Source organism: Pogoniulus pusillus, chromosome 9 (assembly GCF_015220805.1).
Source record: "Pogoniulus pusillus isolate bPogPus1 chromosome 9, bPogPus1.pri, whole genome shotgun sequence".
Taxonomy (NCBI): Eukaryota; Metazoa; Chordata; class Aves; order Piciformes; family Lybiidae; genus Pogoniulus; species Pogoniulus pusillus.
This window is the reverse complement of record NC_087272.1, coordinates 29,394,466-29,416,303: the sequence shown is the minus strand read 5'-3', so window position 1 is coordinate 29,416,303 and position 21,838 is coordinate 29,394,466. Positions and strand designations below refer to the sequence as shown.

The window sequence follows — 21,838 nt, the reverse complement described above, 5'->3', positions numbered from 1 at the left end:
CTCTTCTGAGCACATGCTGCCGGTCTGGAGCCCCTGCCTGGAGCAGATAAGGGGAGGCCAAAGGCTGGGAAGCAGCTTGAGTGGTGTCGCGTGGAGAGCTGCTTTGCTCAAGTCACACAGGACTGGATGCAATGAGAGTTGGCATGAGATGGGAGGACAGGACTGGCTTAATAAGTAGGCATGAGGGTAAGATAGGGATATGCTGGTACTACAACACATTCCCCCAAGAGACAAACCATGGTGAGAGCCCAGAAGATGCTTTATTGCCCAGGACAGCACCTCCCCCAGCCCCTGGGCAGCAGAGGTGGAGTCTGCCTTCTTGTGTCCCATACTGGATCAATCCTTGGTGCTGAGAGCCAGCTCTGACACCAGCTGTCCAGCCTAAGGCCACACAGGGAATAGACAGAGCTGGACAGCCCATCCTGTGGGACACGGACACTCTCGTGGGGCTAACACACTGTGCCATGCTCTACCACCCTAAATACCACTTACAGTTCCTGGTGGTCAGCAAACAGCATGGGAACATTGCTTGCTCCTTGGCAAAGGTGGAGGGCACTCAGCAGCCAGGAACAGTTGGGAAAGGAGTGGAAGGGCCCTGATGCCTAACTCTTCTGAGATGGCAGAAATATCTCTCTGTGGCCCAAGGACTCTCACCGCCAAGTCTCCTGCATGCATCCCAGTGACATCTTGCCATCCCGGGCCACGTTCCCCATCCATTACATGTATCTGCCCTGCACAAGGTGCCCCTCTGCTCCTTGCTCTCTCAGGACAGTGCTGTGTGGGATGGGGGGCAGTCTGTTCCATGGCACCACCTTCCCATGCCCACACTCAGCACAGTGTGCTCAGAGGAGACGTCCCAGGAGCCGAGCACCAGGAGAGCTGTCCCAGGCCACTGGCAGGGCAACGAAGCCCAGCTTGCTGTAGAAGCTCAGCTGCTGCCGGTCACCGTCACTGACCTGGCAAAACACTCCCCGTGACCCTGGAAGGAAGATGGGACATTTGACCTCTGGCACAAGGACTGCAGTGCTGGGGCTAGGGACCAGTGCCTGGGACTCACTCCACAGCATCTGCACTGCCCTTGGATGATGAGTGCTGCATGATGCCCTGAAGCATGGGTCTGCATGCCAGGAGAGAGTACAGTGCCTGGGAGCTGGGGCCAGGCTGCTCAGAGAGGGGACAAAGTTTCCCAGTGAAGGCTGCTGCAGCCCCGTGTTCACAGCTAGGGTGCAGATGAGGCCAGCTTAGGCTCAGGGGTGGGCAAGGAGGCCCTCAGGATGGAGTGGTGCTGGATCAGGGAGTCTCATCCCCCAGCCCAGGGAGGTTATGCTCACCATTGGCCCTGAGTGCACTCAGCAGGCAGATGGCCAGGCTGCGGCTGGCACCAGCGTCCAGTACACGAGGGGCTGTGCCCAGCTGCACTAGGGAGGGGAAGCGCCGCAGCACGGGTAGGGGCACGGTGGGCGGCTCTGCATGGAAGAAGAGCAGAGCTTCCTCCAGGGCATCCTGCAGGAGACAAACAAAAACAATGGAACTCATTCCATCCTTCCACGCTTGCTCCCCTCTGCTTCAGATGCCGCCTCACCTGTCCCAGAGCTGGGGAAGCTGGACACAGATCTCGGGGGTACTTGCGCCGCAGGGCTGGCAGCCAGCTGCTGTCTCGCTGCTGCAGGAAGCCTTCAGCACAGAGTGCTCCGACTGCATAGCCACACGGACCATCCTCATCCTCCAGCACAAAGGTGTACTCGGGGCTCAGGCTCAGGAAGCTGCCCAGCAGCCTGCCAGCCAGAGCAGCACTACTGAGCTAGAGCTTGCCTGCCTCAAGGATGGCTCAGACCAGCCTCCTCCTCCCTGCCCCTGTGGGACAGCAGTCCAGCACACAACTCACCATCCCCAGCAGAACCCCTCAGCTAAGGGCAGCAGCTACAGCTGCAGATAGCCTAGGCAGTGGGTCCATCCCCATGGCAGCTGCCACCACCTGGCTGGACACCAGTGCAGGGACTGCCCTCCTTGCCCACTCCCATCACCAGACATGGGGCAGGCAGAGCAGGTCCCCATAGGGGCACAAGCCACTGGCTTATAACACAGGTCTCTTGTCACCCAGCACACAGCTGGGCTCGGCACCCAGAGTAGGCCACATCTCACCTGTCACCAAGGAGATCAGGGTGGGACGTGAGGATCTCTTCCACTTTGGGGTCACAGTCCAGACTCTCCCGGCACATTCGGTAAAGCTCTCCCTGGAAGACCCAGATCTGTCTTAGCCCTGTCTCTGTCCAGCCTCTGCCTTGCCATGGCCCCACCATGGCTGGTGCCTCCAACACAGCCCCTACCACAGAACCATGTACCAGCAGCTGCCTGAAGGGACCATAAAGTGGACTGCAGCCCGGGCTGCAGCCTCCAGTGTATTCCAGCCAGGGAAGGCATGGAGGTATGAAGGTATAGAAGTATGTGCTTCAGCCACCTAAAGGTACAAGTGTCTGCACCCAGTGATGCACCCTGCACCACCTTCTGCTGGCCTCAGACCTAGTCTCCACGTGACATCTCCAAAGTCCCCATGATGGTCAGATTTGAGTTTGCTGCTGCTCACAGGATCAGTGAAAAGCACATCCTGATAAAAGCACTGCTTCTCCAAGGAAAGGCTGCCCTGGCCATGAAGTGACTAGGACAGGACAGTGCCATGCCCAGAACAGGATCACAGAAACATCCAGGTTGAAAAACACCCTCAGGATCACCAAGACCAACCTATAACCCTACACTACAAGATTCACCTTAAACCATACCCCTAAGCACCACATCCAAATGACCCTTAAACACATCCAGAAGTGGTGACTCCACCGCATCCCTGGGCAGCTCATTCCAGTACCTGACCTCTCTCTCCATGAAAAACTTTTTCCTAATGTCCAATCTAAACCTATCCAGCCTCAGCTCAAGGCCATTCCCCCTTGTCCTGTCTCCAGTTATTTGTGAGAAGAGACCACCAGCAGCCTCTCCACAATGTCCCTTCAGCTAGTTGTAGAGAGCAATGAGGTCTCCCCTCAGCCTCGTCTTTTTCAAACTAAACAGCTCCAGCTCCCTCAGTTGCTCCTCATAAGATTTACTCTCTAGGCCCTTCCCCTCTGGACCTGCTGTTGGCCTCCTCTGGACCCACTCCAGCACCTCCACATCTCTCCTGTATTGCAGTGCCCAAAACTGAACACCATACTCGAGGTGTGGCCTCACCAAAGCCAAGTACAAGGGGCAATCATCTCCCTACTCCTGCTGGCCACAGCATTTTTAATCCAAGCCAGGATGCCATTGGCCTTCTTGGCTGCCTGAGCACACTGCTGGCTCATATTCAGCTGCTTGTCTGATACAACCCCCAGATCCCTTTCTGCCAGGCAGCTCTCCAGCCACACTGCCCCAAGCCCGTAGCGTTGCTTGGGGCTGTTGTGACCCAAGTGCAGGAGCTGGCATTTGGCCTTGTTGAAACTCATCCCATTAATGTTGCCCCTTTGATCTAACCTATCCAAGTCCCTCTGAAGAGCCTCTCTACCCTCATATCAATACTTCCACCTAACTTGGTGTCATCTGCAAACTTACTGATGACACTCTCTATGCCTGAATCAAGGTCATCAATAAAGCTGTTAAAAAGAAGTGGTCCCGACACAGATCCCTGAGGAACACCACTAGTGACTGGCCACCAACTGGATTTAAGTCCATTGACCACCACTCTCTGTGCCCTCCTATCCAGCCGGTTTTTTATCCAGGAGACAGTGTGCTCATCCAAGCCATGAGTAGCCAATTTGTCTACAAGAACTTTGTGGGGCATAGTATCAAAGGCACCTCTGATACTACTCCACTCAAAAGTGGAGGACTACAACACTGACAGCCTTTCCCTCATGATGAAGTGTTTTGCTGGATCTTTCTCCCAGCATTTCCTGGGACACATTCATCTTGTTCAGATGTATCCTGACCAGATGAAATCTGACAGCAGGCAACTGCAGATGGTCACTTGCAGTGTGAGTCACTAACAGCTGCAGCCTGACACTGCAATCTGCTCTCATGTGCCTCCCGCCCCTCCTCTGCTGTGTATGAGCTGGATGCATGTTGCTGGGTACTGCATTTAGTGGGCACATGCAGTGGTGCCCACAGTGGCTGGACCTGCAGCACCAGCATTCCCTCTAGATAGGAAAGGGAGCACAGTGAGGAAGTGTGGCACATGGGGAACACGGGGGTCTGCTGGATCTGGAAGCAATTCAACTTGTGCCTCCACCCACCTCCACATTTCTCCCCTTCCCTTTGCCTCCCTTTCCCTCTCCTGGAACTGCTCCCATAGAACTGCTCGATGTCAAATGGAGCAAGCAGGCCACAGCTGACAGAAGCTGCTCCCTCTCCAGTAAACTGGAGAAGGGTTTGAAAGGACTGATTGGAAAATGAACCTCAACAGGCTCAGGCAGTGCCCAGAGATGCAGTCTGATCAAGGCTGCAGAAGTCACCATGCACATTTCTCCTGTTCTGAATCATTCCAGGCACCGCCAGAGACCTGTGCTGAGGGTACTCTGGAGATCACCTTCACAACCTGGCCACCTCAAAGCTGTGCCAGTTTACCTGAAGCTGTGCCTGCTGCTCACTTCTGAGCTGAGTCTCCCTCTCTTACTGCTGGCAAACAGGGTGGACTCTGACCTAGGAGTGGTCACTCAGAGGCCATCACCCAATGGCCTCTGCTGAGGCCACTACCCACAGCATTCACTATGCAGACCTAGGGGCTGACACATTGATGGACACAGGCCCAGGTAACTCATCTCAGGCTGGCCTGCTCTGAGTGGGGCTGCAGTCCAGAGCCCCTTCCCAGCTCTGTCCCCCTGCTGTGCAAGCTCAGTCCTGGGGCAGAGACAGCAGCAGAGAAGCATGTGTCTCATGAGTGCACACAGCACAGGCCATGGGACTCCCACCTTGTCCAGGGGCAGCAGTGGTCGCAGGAGGTACAGCTGACTGGATGGGAAGAGTGGAGGTGGGTGGTAGAAGAGGTCACAGCTGTTGCCCACAGGCAGCAGTGCCTGGAAGAGACACAGTCCATCAGGGAGTAGGTTGTCCGGGATCCAAATATTGTCCTGCAGGCAGCAGGATGAGGGTCTCTCGGAGGCACCCTAAAGCCTGGGAGCTGCAGCCAAGGTGCTGAGGCCTAGGGTGACTCTGCTTTCCCAGACTTGCAGCAAGCCATGGCAGGGCCAGGAGCACTGGCTGGGATCCTGGCTTCAGCCCCCCAGATACGAGCATGCTCTCACCTGCAGCTCTCCAAAGAGGCCTCCACGACGTGCCCAGGGCTCAGCATCACTCCCCAGCAGAATCGGTGCTGTGGTGTTTTGGCACCCTGAAGGCATCAGAAGACAGGCACCAGAAGACAGGCACATGTGAGGTGAACAAAAACCTTCTGGGCTTTGAGAAATCAGCCTTCACTACATAGCTACACTGCTCACAGCTCCAAGGATCTGTCCCTGCAGCTGTACAGCCCAGGCATGAGACCCCACCAGGGCATGAGTCTCACCAGGGCTCAGCCAGCCCCACGCACTAGGGTGGCAACACAGTGTCTACAGCAGGGCTTGAAGTGGCCCTCATGACACAGCTCCTGGCTGCAGACAGTGATGCTTTGCTGTCCAGCCAGCTCTGCAGTGCCTCTGGGGCCTTACTCCACATGCAGCTGCCTCCCTGCAGAAATGGCTCAAGGCACATAGCCCTGTCTAACACTGAGCCCGGAGACCCTCTCAGCTTGTCACCTAGTAACAGTTCATGGCTTGTAAGGGGTCATGAGGCTCAAGAACAACAATGGAACCCTAAGGCAGTGGAACAGTGACTTCCAAAGTGAGGCATAAGCCTTCAAAAATCCATCCTCACTTCTGTCACTCAGGGCATCTCTGCTCTCAATGGGCCACGGACCTCTTTAGAAGGAAGGCTAAAGGGACCTTGGGTGAAAAAGGCTGAGGAGCCATGTCCTCAGGAATTAGGAACAGACATTCCTTCGAGACTGTGAGAGATGAAGAGCTGCACTGGGGACTGCCCTGTCCCCAGCAGCAGTGCCTGTCCTGGCTCATGTGTCAGGGCACTCGGGTGCCAGCCTTCCCATGGCTCTTCCCACATAGCTTAGCAGGCTAAGGGCAAAGGCAGCCCAATGGTGAGTGCTGGCTGCTGCTGCTGCTGAACTGGAGGTGACAGGGTGGTAGCCAGGGCCCCAGGGCTCTGGCAGGTGATCCAGGGTGGTACCAGTACTTACAGCCAAAGCAGCTCCCCCAGGTGCCCTTGGGGTCAGGATCACAGAGGAGATGGCCATCTGCAAAGGAGGCAAGAGCGTGAGCATGGGACACAGGTCAGCATGGGGAAGGTGTCAAGGGGAGGTGTACTCCCGCAGGAGAGACCTGTCACCCCTGGCTGGGGACAGGGATCCCAGACCTCTGGGAGGAGGGTCCCAGATGCTTTCACCTCTTTAGGGGGAAAATCAGCATATCATCCCAAGGACAAGGCTCAGATGCCCTGGGAGTGCTGCAGTGCCCGGGGTCCTGCACTTCGGCACGCCTGGATTTGGCCAGGAGCCATGGGCTGGCTCAGGGCTGGCACCAGGCACATACCCAGCCAGAGGACGAAGGCGCTGGCGGCCAGCAGCATGTTGCGGATGTCCCAGAGGTAGGGATGCAGGTCATAGAGGAGCGCCCGCCCGGCGCTGCTGACGAAGCGGCTGTGCAGGCGGCACGTCTGGGCGCAGAGCAGCTGGAAGGACTGGGCTCGGCCACGCCACTGCGTGCCCTGCGGTGGGACAAGCATCAGCGCAACTGCGGCGGGCACTGTCCCGCAACAGCGCCCAGACTGCTCTTACCCCGCAGGCATCAGATTCTGTCGACGGGATCCCCACGCTGAGGCTGTTTGCCCGGAGCCACCGGAAGTGCTCCAGGAGATGCTGTGCCAGTGGCCCATGATGGTAGGGCAGGTAGAAGAGCTCCACCAACATCCGGACTTCACTCAGAGTCAGCGGTGTCAGGGGGCTGGACCTCGCCTCCTCTGGGGTCACTGATGCTGTGGGGCTGGTCCTGGCCTCCTCTGGGGCCACCGTTGCTGTGGGGCTGGTCCTGGCCTCCTCTGAAGCCATAGTTGCTGTGGGGCTGGTCCTGGCCTCCTCTGGGATCATCAGTGCTGTGGGGCTGGTCCTGGCCTCCTCTGGGGCCATCGGTGTTGTGGGGCTGGTCCTGGCCTCCTCTGGGGCCATCGGTGCTGTGGGGCTGGTCCTGGCCTCCTCTGAAGGCACCAGTGCTGTGGGGCTGGTCCTGGCCTCCTCTGGGATCATCAATGCTGTGGGGCTGGTCCTGGCCTCCTCTGGGATCATCAATGCTGTGGGGCTGGTCCTGGCCTCTTCTGGGGCCACTGGTGCTGTGGGGCTGGACCTGGCCTCCTCTGGGCTCAGTGGCACCATGGGGCCAGATCCAGCCTTCTCCAGGGTCAGCAGGGACATGGGACTGGACACAGCTTCCTCTGGGGTCAGTGGTGCCATGGGGCCAGGGATGGCACCAACCTCATCAGTGGGTAGTGCCAGGGAGACAGGGCTGATGCCAGCCCCATCAGTGAATAGTGCTGGGGTGTCAGGGTTGGTGTGAGGCCCATCAGTGGGTGGTGTTGAGGGGTCAGGATTTGTGCCACCCCCATCAGTGAGTGGTGCGGGGGGAACTGTGCTGGTGCTAGCCCCATCAGTGAGAGGTGCTGAGGGAGCAGGGCTGGTGCTAGCCCCATCAGTGAGAGGTGCTGAGGGTGCAGGGCTGGTGCTAGCCCCATCAGTGAGAGGTGCTGAGGGTGCAGGGCTGGTGCTAGCCCCATCAGTGAGAGGTGCTGAGGGAGCAGGGCTGGTGCTAGCCCCATCAGTGGGAGGTGCTGAGGGAGCAAGGCTGGCACCAGCTCCAGTTCCTGAAGGTGTCTGGAGCATGTCAGCCCTGCTGGCCTCAGGCTGGGGAGGGCTTCCATTTTCTGTTCTGGCATCACTAGAGGGGAGGGGAAGGTTCTGGCTCTTTTTGTCCCCCTTGCTGCAGTTCATGGTGGGACCTGGACTGTGGAAGGTCTCAGTAGGCACCAGAGTTCCTGTAGACTGGGCACTCCCAGCTGTGCTAGGCAGAGCGGAGGAGGACTCACAGCTTGCTCTGCTCCCTGTAGTGGACTGGTCCCTGTCACCTGTGGGGCTTTGCTGGCCATAAGTTGTGTTCCTGCTCCCACTGCCTTTCTCTTGCTCTGAGGTCACCTTCTTCCTTTCCTTTCCTGGTGCCAGCCTGCAGGGCTCAGGGCCGTTCTGGTCTGCCTCACTGGGAAGAGAGTCATGGGTCTGGGGTTCAGGCATGATCTCCTGTCCTGCCATGCCAGGCTGCAGCCTCGCTCCTCCCTTGAGGCTGACGCTGGGGTGTCCTGGGGTTCTTCCTCCTGGCAGAAAGGAGCAAGCTCTCTGGCACCTGCATAGAAACTGCCACCCATGAGGCACAAGAGCTCGGCATGGGAGGGGCAGCAGTGCTGGAAGCCTCGTCTCCAGGCTGGCAGGGACAGGGGAGCTGCCGGGACCATGGACTTTGCATCACGCTGCGCTAAACACCAAGTTTGCACTTGGCTGAAATCCTTCCTCCAGAGCTGTGTCATGGGCTGGGACCACACCCTGCCAGCCAAGGAGACTGCCCTGGGCTGCAGCCAGGGCAAGAGCACTCATGAGTGGCACAATACGATGGACATCCACACCTGACCACCACGACAAACACAAACCCAGACAAGTTCCTAGCTGAACTGGGCCAGCACACTGGAAGAGGTGAAGGAAGCGCAAATTCATCACCCACCTGGCTCTGAGGCCTGTCGGTGTATCTCAGCCACCCAGTCACACAGCGCCAGCTCCAAGGCCTCCTGGGGGCTGTAGTCCCCCTCCCGTGGGTCATGGCTGTCATCCAGAGCTGCCACAGTCTCCACCCCTGAAGAACTGGAGCTCATCAGCCTGCGCAGCCCCACTCTTTGCTTGATGGAGCTATCCCATGCCACTAAGGGCGGGCATCTCCCACAAGGAGATACCCACAGGATGGATCCCAAGCAGGTGGGACACTTCACCCAGGCTGCACAGATGGGCAGGGATGGGCAGACCCTGCCCTGGGTGCATAAGCTCACTGCTGGCACTGGGGCCCCACAACCAGAGCTGCCTGCAGTGCTGGGGCCATGTACCTGCACAGTCGGGATAAGCACAGCTCCCCAGCTCACTCCGAAACCAGCTGCCCAGTGTGTGTATGGGGACGAAGTTGGCCTGGAGCTCGCAGTTGGGGTTAAGGAGCAGTCCACGGAGCCTGGGCATGAGTCCAGGAGCACGTCCTGTGTAGGGGCCCAGGAAGACACGTCTGCAGTCGTAGTCGTTGGCATACAGATTGTCCCAGATGATGGGGCGGCGCTGCAGGACACTCTCCACCTCCTCCAGCAGCGTGGCAGAGAGCTCCTGTGACACTACCTTCGGGCCTGGAGCATCACAGACATGCACAGAGCATGCTGGCAGCATGGTCCACCATACACACTCACAACAGGGGCACACACAAATCTGGGCACTGAGCATGGAGACTAGGGCAGTCACCCCAACTCACCTCTCCATCCAGGAGAGCAGAGCCACAGCCAAACCCCCTGCTTGCCTGGCTGGGGCTATACACCCTGGTGCCAAAAGTACCAAGGCAGGGCCACTTGCTGGCACTTCTCCCAGGATGGAGCTCATGGTTGCAGGGTCTGTGGGTGCTGCCTCTCGCTAGGAAGCTGCACAGGGCACTCACCTGTCCAGATGACACCGATCCCTGGAAGCAGCTCCTGCCCAATGGTCAGCAGGTAACAGGACCGGCTGGGGCTGGGAGTGCAAAGGGAGCTGCAGTACTCTGGGGAAAGAGCACAGAGCATCCCTTGAGGGGCAGGGAGACTGGAAGAGATGATCCCCGAGGATGGTGGGGAGCACCTGGGGAGATGTGCAGGGCATGGGGTACAGCATGCATGTCTACAGCCTGGTCCTGCCCCAGCCCTGAGATCTCCAGGGCTCCCAGAGTGGCACAAAGGGGCTGGGGGGATGCCAGAGACTGTGGGCAGTCCACTCTCGGCAGACATGGGTGCTGGGTGCAGCCAGCCAAAGGGCACCCCTATTTGTTACCAGGGCCATGGCTGCAGGTGTCACCTGTAGGGCAGAAGAGGAAGATGGAGGGTTGGCCCAGCTGCTGGTACACCTCATTGGCCACAGACGCCTGAGCCTTTGCCAGCGAAGGGAAGACGTCTCTGTCAGCTTGGCACATGTAGGGGTCAATGTCATCAAAGAGCAGTGCAAAGGAGTGGCATCCCATGGCAGCCACCTGCAGACATGGGCACGGGCTGCTAGGATCCCTGTGCAGCAGGGACAAAGGAGGCAGCAAGCCCCAGACCAGCCCCTACTGCCTGGGCACCCTGGATGGCAGGGTGCGCAGACCAGCCCCTACTGCCAGCACCCTGGATGACAGGGTGCGCAGAACAGCCCTCACCACCTCCCCTCATCTGGGAGCAGAGGGATGAAGGAAGGTGGCCCACGGTACCTGCCTGAGTTTTTGCTGCAGCAGGAGCCGATCACCAGCACTTGAGAACACCATGTCCTGGCCAGCAGAAATGGCAAAAACAAACTCCACACCCTGCTCTTGAGCAGCTTTGATGAGGGACTGCATACAGGCTGGGGACAAAGCAGAAGGGTGCTGTGAGTGCTGAAAGGTGAGGGACAGAGGAAGAGAAGGAATGAAGAGAAGGGACAGAGGGAGAGAAAGAAGGGACAGAGAAAGGATGGAGGGAGAGAAGGGGTGGAGGGACAGAAGGAATGGAGGAACAGAAGGGATGGAGTGAGAGGGAACTGTAATAGCCCAAAAGGAAGAAGCCGAGGGCATTGGGGAGCGTGAGAGAGAATCTGAAGGGGAGAGTCCCAGGGGAGACAGTGTACAGTTCCTTGGGACACAGAGTTCTCTCCACCAGGGTCTGTGGGCTGGGTGGGCTCATGGGCAATTCCATGTGATGGGAAGGATCTGGGGGTCACCTTGTATCCAGTAGAGTCGGGGGGGGTGGGGGCCAGGGAAGAGGGGTGTGTCTCCTTGCATCAGGCAGTGCCCGTAGGACTCCCTGCACATTCCTGGGCACATTCCTGGCAAGAATGATGGTAACAGCTCACCTAACCCTGACCAAGACATAGACCATGCTTCACCCTTAAGGACATGGGATGTGTATCATCAGCCCACCCGTGCTGGGGCCCAGCAGAGCCACTACCTGCCTCATGCTCCGTGTAGGGCTCTCTCCAGAGCAGTCGGTGCTTCAGCTCATCCTTGGGTGCGTACATGTAGCAGTTCAGCCCCCAGCGACTCAGCCTGTGTGGCAAGGACAAGGGCTCACCCACAGCTCTGGACAGGCTCTTTGCAAAGAGGTGTCCAGGCAGGTGTCAGCCCATCACACCAGGAGCTCATTGGCACACAGTGTCCTCTCTGCTCACACAGACCCTCCTAAACCACAGATCTCTCTGGGCAGCCTTTTGCAGTGCACCAGCACCCTCAGAGCAATGGAGCTTTTCTTTAAGTTCCTTACAAAAGAACCTCCAGAGATAGTGCATTGGGGTAAGAAAGTCTCAGCAGGATGTTGCCTCCTTGCAGCAGCTGTGCTGTACCTGGTCTCCAACACTTCCAGGGATAGGGCACCTAAAAACTGTCTTATCAACCTGTTTCAGTGCCTCACCACCCTCACAGTGATGAACTTCTTCCTTTCATCTAATCTAAATCTACCCTCTTTCAGTTTAAACCCATTACCCCTTGTCCTCTCACTGCATCTTCTGATGAAGAGTTCCTCTCCAGCTCTCCTGTAGGCCTCCTTCAAGTACTGGAAGGCTGCTGCTATAAGGTGTCCCTGGAGCCTTCTCTTCTGCAGGCTGAACAGCCCCCCAAGCCTTGCAGCCTGCCCTCACAGGAAAAAAAAGCCACACCTGTCAGTCAGGGACATGGCAGGTTCAGGGGTGACTCATGAGGGCTTGTATTGGGGCAAGAAAGGAGCGGAAAGGTCTTTGGCTCTCCAGATGCTCCACTGCAGATGGAGCTGAAGGGAAACAGGTCTGAGAGACCTGCCTGCTCCAAGAGATCAGACTGTACCACCATAAGGCCCTTTCTGGCTTCAAATAGCACAGATTCCTTCCGGAATCTCCCCAGCCATCCAGGCCGCACTGGAAATTAGCAGGATGGGGGAGACACCTCCCTGGCCAGCTCTTTTGGCACTGCTGTATCAAAGCCATCTGAGAAATTCATTTATTTTTACTTATTCTCCTAAGTAGACACTGGTTTACATTTTCCCACGATGAACCAAGAAGCACTTCTCATACCACAGCACAAGGGCCTCATCGTGTTCCTTCCCAGAGAAGGGAAAGACTAATGAACTTATCACTCACATGTGCAAACACACAAACATGCGCTCCCAGGCCAGCAGCAGACAAAGGCATCACTGAACTTTTCACTCCTAATGCACTTTAAAACATCACATCTTTGTTTTCCTTCCTACATGTTTCCCCCAGATTTTCTATGCTACATTTTTCTGTGTCTGGATCTCTGGTTTCCACACTATGGTCCTCACTCGCACTTGTGACTGCCCACGCTGTCACCAGTGCACCACCCAGGCTGTAACCATCGTGCTGCCCACGTTGGATGCTCCATGCCAGCCCCTGCAGGGCCCCGGTTGATGGGTGGCATGACTTGTCGGTGCAGCTCATCACACTGGTGGACACCATCTGCTAGCAGAGATCAACTCCCACCTCAAGGTGGTTCTCACAACCAGACTCTGGCAGATCCTGCCCTCATGCTTCTGTCACAAGGACTCATGGGTTACACACAGATGTACATGGGGACTCACAGGGACACAAGGGCCACCTACACATCAGGTAGGGATGTCGGCGTCAGGATAAAGTGTCTGTGTGCCACTGCTCAGGTCCATACAGTTCACTGACCAGGCACTGGGCACTTGTCCTGTCAGGCCAGCACCAGAGGTGGGCTTCCAGAGGAGTGAACACCATCTGCTGGAATGGGAAGATCTGACTTCCCATTTCCAGCCCCAGCTCCTCTGCCTGTTCCCTGAGACCTCTCCTGCACAGAGGTTGCCCATCTGCCCCATGACATGCTTTTCTGGTGCCTCCAGAGATGGTATCTTAGACTTCCCATTTCCAGCCCCATGCTCCTCTCCAAACCTTTCCCAGCTACCATCACTCCTCTGAGGTGTGGGCAGTAGGGTCTGACCCTGTCCCTCTGACAGGTCCCTGTGGAACACCTGTGCCAGCTGTGTAGTGCTAATACAGAGGAGCTAGTGGCCACCCAGCCTTGCCAGGCCCCATCCCCAGACCCATTGCCTCGGGGCGGCCAGCACTGACCCAGACCCCTCAGGCAAGTACATCTGGCTGCACCTGGGCTGTGGCAGGGTCTCAGCACCATCTGCTGGCACTGCACAGCACAGCCCACATCTGCCCATCTGTCTGGGCTGGCAGTCCTTCCTGCAGCCACCACGCCCAGCCCAGAGGCAGAAGTCTTTTCCCAGGTCAGATCCAGGTACAAGAATGCTGGACAGAGGGTCCACTGCAAGATCAGCTCCGAGAGAAGCATAAGCCTCCTTCGCTGCTGTGACTCCAGCATTCCAGCAGCCAGCCAGCCCCAGAAGCCCTCTCCAGCACCTTGTCCATCACCACCCCTGCAACCACAGCACTCTGTCTTCCACCTTGCTATCAGCCAGACTCTAATGCTTTCAGAGAGGAAAATTCAGGATACTTGCCATTGAAAGAGAAGTTTCCTCTGCTCCATGGACCATGGTCTCCCATAGAAACCTGTAAAGGTGGTGAGGACGACAAGAGGCAAAACAGTTATCAGCAACTGCCTTAAAACAGCTTTTTCTCTGTACTATCCCCAAGCAGCTGCTCTTAAGTCCAGAGATCCATCATCTGTTTACCTCTGAGTGCTTCAGATGTCCATTATCCTGCTATAATCTTGCCAGGCACTGGCATTCAAACAAGAGGACATATAGCCTGTGCTTCCATACTTCCCAGAGAGAGTTGCTGAGAAGAATTGCAAAAGGCAGCACTTAACCTGGGAGGGGGAATTTACACTGTAAAGGCCAAGCCTGGAGAAGCCAAGGGCTGGCCAGGCTACAAGGCACTCCAGTGTGATTTTGGGGTGCAATGCACAGAGCTATTGTACACCCACTTCAGACTTTTCTGCCTGGGGATTTTCTGCTTTAGAGGAACCAATTCTGTGCCTCTCTCCATCTCTGTGCAGCATCAAGCAGACCTTCATCACACCACCATGGGCTATAAAAGCTGTTCTTTCTATCTTTAATCACTGCACAACACAACCTGCAATAAAATGACAGTGACACAGCTTTCTCCTACACTCTGCAAACACAAACTTGCAGTGAGGCAAGACTTTGGACCAGCAGCCCTGTCTCTCAGATCAGGAGCACACAACAAACTCACAGGGATCCCCACGAGTGCTGGGACTGTGACTCTTCAAGTCTTTTCACAACCACCTTCTCTGTCCCCAGCTGGAAAGCACTGTCCCAGTGTGCTTGCAAATGAAATCTCCAGAGAGGGGAAGCAGGAAGCAGCTTTAGCACATGTCTGCTAACAAAGGTGCTCATCAATGAGCACCAAGGCTGGCGCAAAAGCAATGCCCTCCCAGATGATTCACATTAACAAAACCCAATGCAGGAAACAGATCTGGAGACAGCAAATTCCCAAGTGTCTCTTAACATTTCCACTTCTGCTGCTTGCAAGCTTCGGGTGGTTGTTGGGTACCAGTATCTGGCACAAGCTGGAGGCTGCAGCATCATGGCATCTGACAGCCTGCCCTGTGCTCTGCATGGCAGGGAACCAGTCTGTAACTGGATGAAGAGCAGAGGCACTGATGAACATGCAGCCCCCATTCCCCTCCTGGAACTTCTGTCAAATAAAGGTCTCTTCCTATTTCTGCACATAGGAAGAGCTGGGAGGTGCAGAGCTGTCTGCAGAGCTAAGGAAGAACACCCAGTGGTAAGTAAGGCAGTTCACTTAGGGAGAATAAGCAGGTGCATGGGTTTGGAGAGATGCAGATTTGACAGATTCTTAGCCAGGAGGTTAAGGGGAACCTGTGAAGTGTATCGGCACAGACTTGAAATTCAGTACTTCAGGTCTGTGCAAGATCTGGCAGCTGCAATGTGAAACCTCCCAGAAAATCCATCATGTCTTGAACAGTGAGGGCAATTAGCCATCAAGGGAACTGCCTGGTTTCAGAGAGGCTCTGCATTACAGCCAGCTTTCACATCTGTAAGTGCATCTTCCAGCAGACAAGGCCAGGAGGAGCAGATACCCAGAGATGTAGACGCCCTTGCTGAGCTGGGTGGCATACAAGGGCATGATGCAATGACTTGGTAGGCTTGGGGGAATGGAGCTCTCAGTGTCTAGCACAAGGCCAGCATTGCCCACAGAAGCACATGGGAAGGGACCCTGCTCCCTTTGGCAGGAGACCATCCTGCAGCCCCCAAAGCTGACCTTGGGCAATGGAGTAGCAGGTTGTGCCACAACACACACTGAACATAATTCTCTTCTTTGCAGATAGATATTCCACCTGCCTGACCATCTACACTGTTATCCTATTTATTTTGAAATAACATATATTCACCTGACAAGTCATCCTCCACCACCCACTGAGCCACATTTATAGCTAATCAAGGATCTCAGCAGACATTTCACCCAAAAAAAGCTATTTCCATGACAAATAGATTTTCCATTCCCCAGTCCAGAAGGACTCCTTCTCAAATCAGTGGGGTCCCAGGAGTCCATGTATGGCACCTACTTGCAAGTGCCTCACTCACACTGCTGTGACCCAACACTGTCTTGCAAGCATGATCCTCACCCACTATACTGGCCCTGCTAGCAGCAGCTGTGCTAAAAATGCCACCCTGATCTATTCTGCAGTAAAGTGGCTTAACTGTACCAGCAAAACCTATCTGTGCCTGTGGCTGCATCTCCAAAAGAGTGATGCTGGTGCTTTGCTCTTCTCAAGACGTCACCGATGGGTGATGCTGCACACTGGTTCCTTGTCTCACCCACGGCCCAGATCACTACACTAACAATCCACCAACACCATAATCACTTGCCAGCTCTAGGCCATCTGGGATGTCCCTCAGCAATTTCTTCACAGAGTCCTGATGAACACACTGGGAAGTGAAGTCTCCAGGCCCCAAGCATTCCCCATCCCCTCTACTGTCCATAGTGCAGGTCTCTCAGGCATCAGTCTGTCCATGCTCTCTAGCTGCTGCCAGGGTATCAGGAGAGAACATGGGCTCTATGTAGGACATGTCACTCCTGGCCTGCCTTGGCCCTGCTACAGCTGCTGCACCCTGTGTGCTGTTGTCAGGGACAATGCTTCTGGGTGAGGGATGCTTTTCCTTCCTCGTTCTGGAGTCCTCCACCTTCTGGAGCAGCTCTGCTGGCAGCATCTGTGTCCTTCTCTCTGCCAAGCTTTCCGAGCATTCCTATACCAATGATTCTTGTATGAATCAAATTTCTTTTTACTATCAGCTGCCCCGGCCCTGCACTTTCTATTGATTTTGTGTTTATTTGCACTTCCAGGCAGTGGGCAGTGGGCTTCAGCGGGTACTGTGCTGCCAGAAAGAGGAGATACTTTTGCCCTCTGGATGCCAAGCCCGGCCCAGCTCCACAGATGCTCTGCTGCAGCAACAGGACGTGGGGTGGGGGGGCATAAGGACAGGAATGAACCATGCAGAGCTGTCATGAGAGATCAGGCTCTTCCGGCCAGTCTGGGAACGGCCCAAGGCAGAGTCCATTGCGGCAGGAGGACAGACCGGATGCTGACCCCAACCCAGGGCAGTAGGAAAAGCACTGCGCAGGGCTGGAGGCAGCGCAGCAGTTGCCTAAGCCTCACTGCGATGGGTGTGGGGTGCTGAGGTGGCTGCGGGCGGTCTGGGGAAGTGCTGGGGAGCGGCACTGGGGGTGCTGGTCCTGCACGGCCGGGCACAGATAGGGTGCTGTGCAGGGCCTGGATCCCTGCCTCCCCCATACCCGAGCTCCCGGACGCAGCTCGGCTCCCGGCGGCCCTTCCCGGCCCCTACTCCCTCTGGAGGGGCTACCTCTGTGTGGACGGGGCCAGCCCCTGCAGAGCCCGGACGGGGCATCGGCCTCAGCCGCGGCCCTGGAGTAACCTACCTTCCACCACGCCGCAGAGGATGTGCGGCCGCCCCGCCATACCCGCGCAGTGCAGAGGGACACGATGCTAGAGCGGGCGAGGGGCGCGGGAATGCGCGGAGGGATGCGAGGAGCAATGGAGAGACGCAAGGAGCTAAGGAGGGATGCGCAGAGGGTCACACAAGAGGGACGGAGAGAGATGCGGAGAGATGCAAAAGGGGTGCGCGGATAGATGGATGGGTGGGCGAAAGCACGGAGAGATGTGCGGAGGCAGTCGCGGAGCGACTCGCAGAGCGATAGAGGAATGCACAGAGAATTAGGGGTGAGGCGTTGTGACGCGAGGAGGGATGATGCAGGTGTGCGCGGCGGAATGCACGGAGAGATGGAGCGATGCAAGGAGGGATGAAGGGATGCGCGGCGGACGGCCCCACCGCCTGCCCCCTCCCCGCCGAGACGCGCCCGACGCCGCGCAGGGGCGGCCCTTGCGGGTGGGGCCACTGCTGGGCCTGCGGGGGGGGCCGCGCTGCCCCCGGGCAAACACGCCCCACGGTGGCTTGGGCGCCCCGGCAGGGCCTGCCCGAGGCTGGGTATCGTCGGGCCGCAGCCCCTGCTTCCCGAGGCGCTGTTAGGGCTGGTCCGGTGCAGCGCTGGTCCCGGCCCGCAGCCTGTTGCAGCGGCGCAGCAGCCGCTGCCGCTCGCTCGCACCGGGGCCTAGGATAGTGCTCACGCCGGCGCCCGCAGCGTCGTCCCCGGGTGTCCAGCTGCAGGTGTCCTGGGGCAGGCCAAAGGCAGCTGTCCTGCCCCTGCTTCTTTCTGGGCTCCAGCAGCCCGAAGCCCCAGAGCTGAGCTGCTCTCCAGTGTCACTGTCCGCTTGTATCCATCCCTGAGCAGGCACCGTCCCGGCTGGTACTTGCGTGCCAGGCCCAGGGTGCGACTCCTCTGGCTCACCAGGTCCATGAGATCAGGACTGTTCCATGTGCCTTGCGTGTGACTCACCTGCCTGCACACCTCAGGCTGCTCTTTGCCTTGTGTCACACTGCTCTGAGCTGGTGATGCGTGCTTAGCTCGTGATCCTCTCTGGCCCACAGGTTCTGGTTTGCAGAAGTGCTGCCACACTGTTAGTTCCCTATCCTGGGAACTGCATTTTCACTGGTACCTGCACACACGCAGGGACGTGTGTTTGGTATCACAGAATTGCTCTGCTCTTTTTCTGCCTGTCAGACTCAGTGCAAGTTGGACCTGTGCTCTGCAGCATCCCTGCAGCATGCCCCAGCCTCATGGCTTGGAAAGGAAGGACATGACTTTGTTACCATGCAAGTGTGAGGGATGGAGACAGGAACCAGGAAAGAGCAGAGGCTGCACTCCTGCAGTGAGGCACAACCAAGAATCCTCCTAGCAGCTCTCATCACCTGCCACTGATTCACTGAAGCCACCAGCATGGGCTTAGACAGAACTGGGCATCAAAGCCCTAGAAAATCAGGATCCATGGCATCTCCCTTTTCCCTTTGCAGATTAATACAGTGTTAGGAAGACAAGTTATGGTATCTGGGCCACCAAGGACCCAGCAGTGACCTGTCAGAGAAGAGGTCATCAGCATGGGCTAGCAAGGTCTGCCCAAAACTCAACAGCCTTTTGGTGTGGAGGAGGCTACACAATGCAACTAGAGCCCAGAGCACTAAAGCTTCACCCTTGAAGAGGGTCCTACAACCCATAACCAGACTCTGAACATCAGTGAAAACTGATAACCAGATTGACACACAGCAGTAAAAGCTGGGTGCAAGACAGGCAGTGACACTGTGGGAAAGCCAGCTCAGTGCTGCCTGGGTGGGTTATTCACACGCAAAGGACCAACTGCTGGGTCTTGCTGGGCACAGGCCACCTCTGTGCTTGCTCTTTGCCTTGCACCTGCAAGCAGGCCCTGCCAAGTTTTACTGCTGGAGAACATCAAGGTCATGCCTGGCCCTGACTAAGGCTGTTGGGGCAGACTGGAGTGGCCAGCCATGTCAGGAGCAGTGCTGGGAGCATCCCAGTGCCCCCAGAGTGGCTGCAGTACCCAGGGGCATGGGCTGCAGTACCCAGAGATGGACAAGGTTGACCATGACAGTCCATAACTGTCAGAGAAGGAAGTCAGGCCCAGCTGTCCATGCAGGGATAGAATCATAGAATCATAGAATCATAGAATCATAGAATTAACCAGGTTGGAAGAGACCTCCAAGATCATCCAGTCCAACCTATCACCCAGCCCTAACCAGTCAACTAGACCATGGCACTAAGTGCCTCATCCAGGCTTTTCTTGAAGACCCCCAGGGACGGTGCCTCCACCACCTCCCTGGGCAGCCCATTCCAATGGGAAATCACTCTCTCTGTGAAGAACTTCTTCCTAATATCCAGCCTATACCTACCCTGGCACAACTTGAGACTGTGTCCCCTTGTTCTATTGCTGGTTGCCTGGGAGAAGAGGCCACCCCCCACCTGGCTACAATGCCCCTTCAGGTAGTTGTAGACAGTAATAAGGTCACCCCTGAGCCTCCTCTTCTCCAGGCTAAACAGGCCCAGCTCCCTCAACCTCTCCTCATAGGATTTGTGCTCCAGGCCTCTCACCAGCTTTGTTGCCCTTCTCTGGACATGTTCCAGCACCTCAACATCTTTCTTGAATTGAGGGGCCCAGAACTGGACACAGCACTCAAGGTGTGGCCTGACCAGTGCTGAGTACAGGGGAAGAATAACCTCCCTTGTCCTACTGGCCATGTATTTGCTCTGACTCCTACCTTTCCCTCCTGTCTCTCAAAGCACCAGTCTGTTTGTTCCATGGTCTCTTGCACTCTGAAATTGAGCTAAGTGGCCTCTAATTCTCAACTTTCTTTTCTTTTTCTCCTACCAGAGACAGGCAGTGTCAGTCCTTTCCCCCATTCTTTGAAATCTCATCCATTCTCTATCAGTCCTCAGCAGTGCTTTCAATTAGCTCCAGTCCAGCCATTCTGATCTTAGAATCATAGAATCAACCAGGTTGGAAGAGACCTCCAAGATCATCCAGTCCAACCTATCACCCAGCCCTATCCAGTCAACTAGACCATGGCACTGAGTGCCTCATCCAGTCTTTTCTTGAACACCCCCAGGGACGGGTTTTCCCTTACCTAACATGGTAAGGTTCTTCCTAATTTTTTCACCTAATTTCTACTTTTATGCCCTTCCTCTGGAATTTCAGGTCATTATCTGAACTCAGAGCCTCTACTCCCCCCAGTGATGGGGTGGCTTCTGTTGTACCCTGCTGCTTCATTAAAACACTGCCAGATTTTCTGGATGTGTTCTGTTGGATGTGGTCTCCAGATCCCTGAATTCCTTACACTTCCTCTGAAAGGCACTTAGAAGTCTCTCGCAACTTCAACACCCTCAGTCTTCCTCTCTTTTACCTTGAGTAAGGTCTAGGGCAGCTCCCTTGGGGGGTTTCCTCCAACTCCCAAAGCCCTCGGCATCCCAAGCTCATGCAGGCAGCCATGCCCTGGTGTGGGCAGCCCCAGAGAGAGGGTGCTGAGCTGTGGAGTATATGCAGCAGGCTCCTTCAGGGAGGAGCCAGGATGGTCCTGGCCCTGTGGCAAGCAGATTTTACCTCTCTCATTGCCCAGGTGACATCACCAACCTTCTGAGGGTCTAAGCTGGTCCAGATCAGGTATGCCCAGCATCACCTTTCTCTTCAATATTTGTTATCCTCCCTAGTTGACACTACTCAGGGTGTGTTATGATGCTCAGATCATCATCTGAGACGGCAATAAAGAGCTCCCACTGCAGCTTTTCATTCCCTGTGGCACTTGGATGTCTGCACCAGTATGAAGGGCAAGGATGATGCTGTCCCAAGGAGGGTGGTCCTAGATGCCTCCCTCCCAGGGCATCCTGTGGGCTCTGGGCATAGGGTGTGGCTTACAGTGCCTGCTCCAAGCCTGACCTTCACTCAGCAACTGCTAAGAGCTGTCAGGGCTGCAGGGCGGCAAGGTCCCCACACCCGGGGAAAGGGTGTCACAGAGACATGGGCTTTAAAGCCTAAGAGACTGGCTCTTCCCCATCTCAGGACAGTGTGGGGCTTTTCCTCCAACAGGTCTAGAAGCCAAGACCTCTTCCACGGGCTGTGGACCGCATGGCAGAAGAGAGGCAGCCATGGCAGGGCCCCACTCCTCCCACAAGACACTGCAGCTTTGCCACGTCTGCGGCCACGTCTGCCCACTGGCAGCCCCACAAAGGTAGCTCTGCGGTAGCAGTGATCCTTCTCCCTGCCTCATCCGCACTATGGCCATGCCCCCACGCACCCCCAAACCACACAACACTGAGGGCGGCTTCAGGAGGGCCAGCACAGCCGCAAGCACTGGGGCGACAGGAGCCAGAGCTCCCAAGCACCCTCCAGAGGCCTGAAGGGGCTGCCAGCGGCCGGGGAAGGACACCGTGCGCTGGGCACTCGGCGCACACCCCCGCCACACGCACACACGCGTACACGGTGCGGCCCCGGCTTTGTGCCCGCCCCGGGAGGAGCGGGACGGGCGGTGACAGCGACAGACCCGCCCGGCGCGGCCCGGCCCTGGGCGGTGCAGGGCGCGCAGTGACAGTGACGGACCCGCCCCAGCGCGGTCCCGCCCCGGGCGGTGGCGGCGG

General features: G+C 56.7%; 1 protein-coding gene across 3 annotated transcripts; it reads right to left on the bottom strand.

Moving 5' to 3' along the window:
• Positions 1–241: 241 nt before the first annotated feature.
• LOC135178282 (protein O-GlcNAcase-like) lies at positions 242–17,635 on the bottom strand. Of its 3 annotated transcripts, none has more exons than XM_064149083.1 (17): positions 17,222–17,635; positions 13,795–13,846; positions 11,272–11,369; positions 10,560–10,690; positions 10,172–10,343; positions 9,783–9,881; positions 9,196–9,480; positions 8,823–8,951; positions 6,842–8,421; positions 6,597–6,771; positions 6,245–6,301; positions 5,262–5,347; positions 4,929–5,087; positions 2,143–2,234; positions 1,583–1,775; positions 1,332–1,503; positions 242–979 (listed from the first exon to the last, which is right to left on the bottom strand). In XM_064149083.1, exons 1-17 carry the CDS (start codon positions 17,259–17,261, stop codon positions 843–845), a joined length of 3,657 nt encoding a protein of 1,218 aa, XP_064005153.1. In that variant the 5' UTR covers positions 17,262–17,635; the 3' UTR covers positions 242–842. The 3 variants fall into 3 exon arrangements, with proteins under 3 accessions (XP_064005153.1, XP_064005154.1, XP_064005155.1); XM_064149084.1 differs by having other exon boundaries at positions 4,929–5,033; XM_064149085.1 differs by lacking the exons at positions 11,272–11,369; positions 13,795–13,846; positions 17,222–17,635 and having other exon boundaries at positions 10,564–10,647.
• Between the last annotated feature and the right edge of the window lie 4,203 nt (positions 17,636–21,838).

Excerpts from the sequence above, each read along its gene's own strand:
- LOC135178282 (XM_064149083.1), bottom strand. The coding sequence starts at position 17,261 with ATGGCGGGGCGGCCGCACATCCTCTGCGGCGTGGTGGAAG. Across the intron at positions 9,481-9,782 it reads GATCGGTGTCATCTGGACAG|GCCCGAAGGTAGTGTCACAG; the intron begins GTGAGTGCCCTG and ends GTGATGCTCCAG. Across the intron at positions 2,235-4,928 it reads CACTGCTGCCCCTGGACAAG|GGAGAGCTTTACCGAATGTG; the intron begins GTGGGAGTCCCA and ends TGGGTCTTCCAG.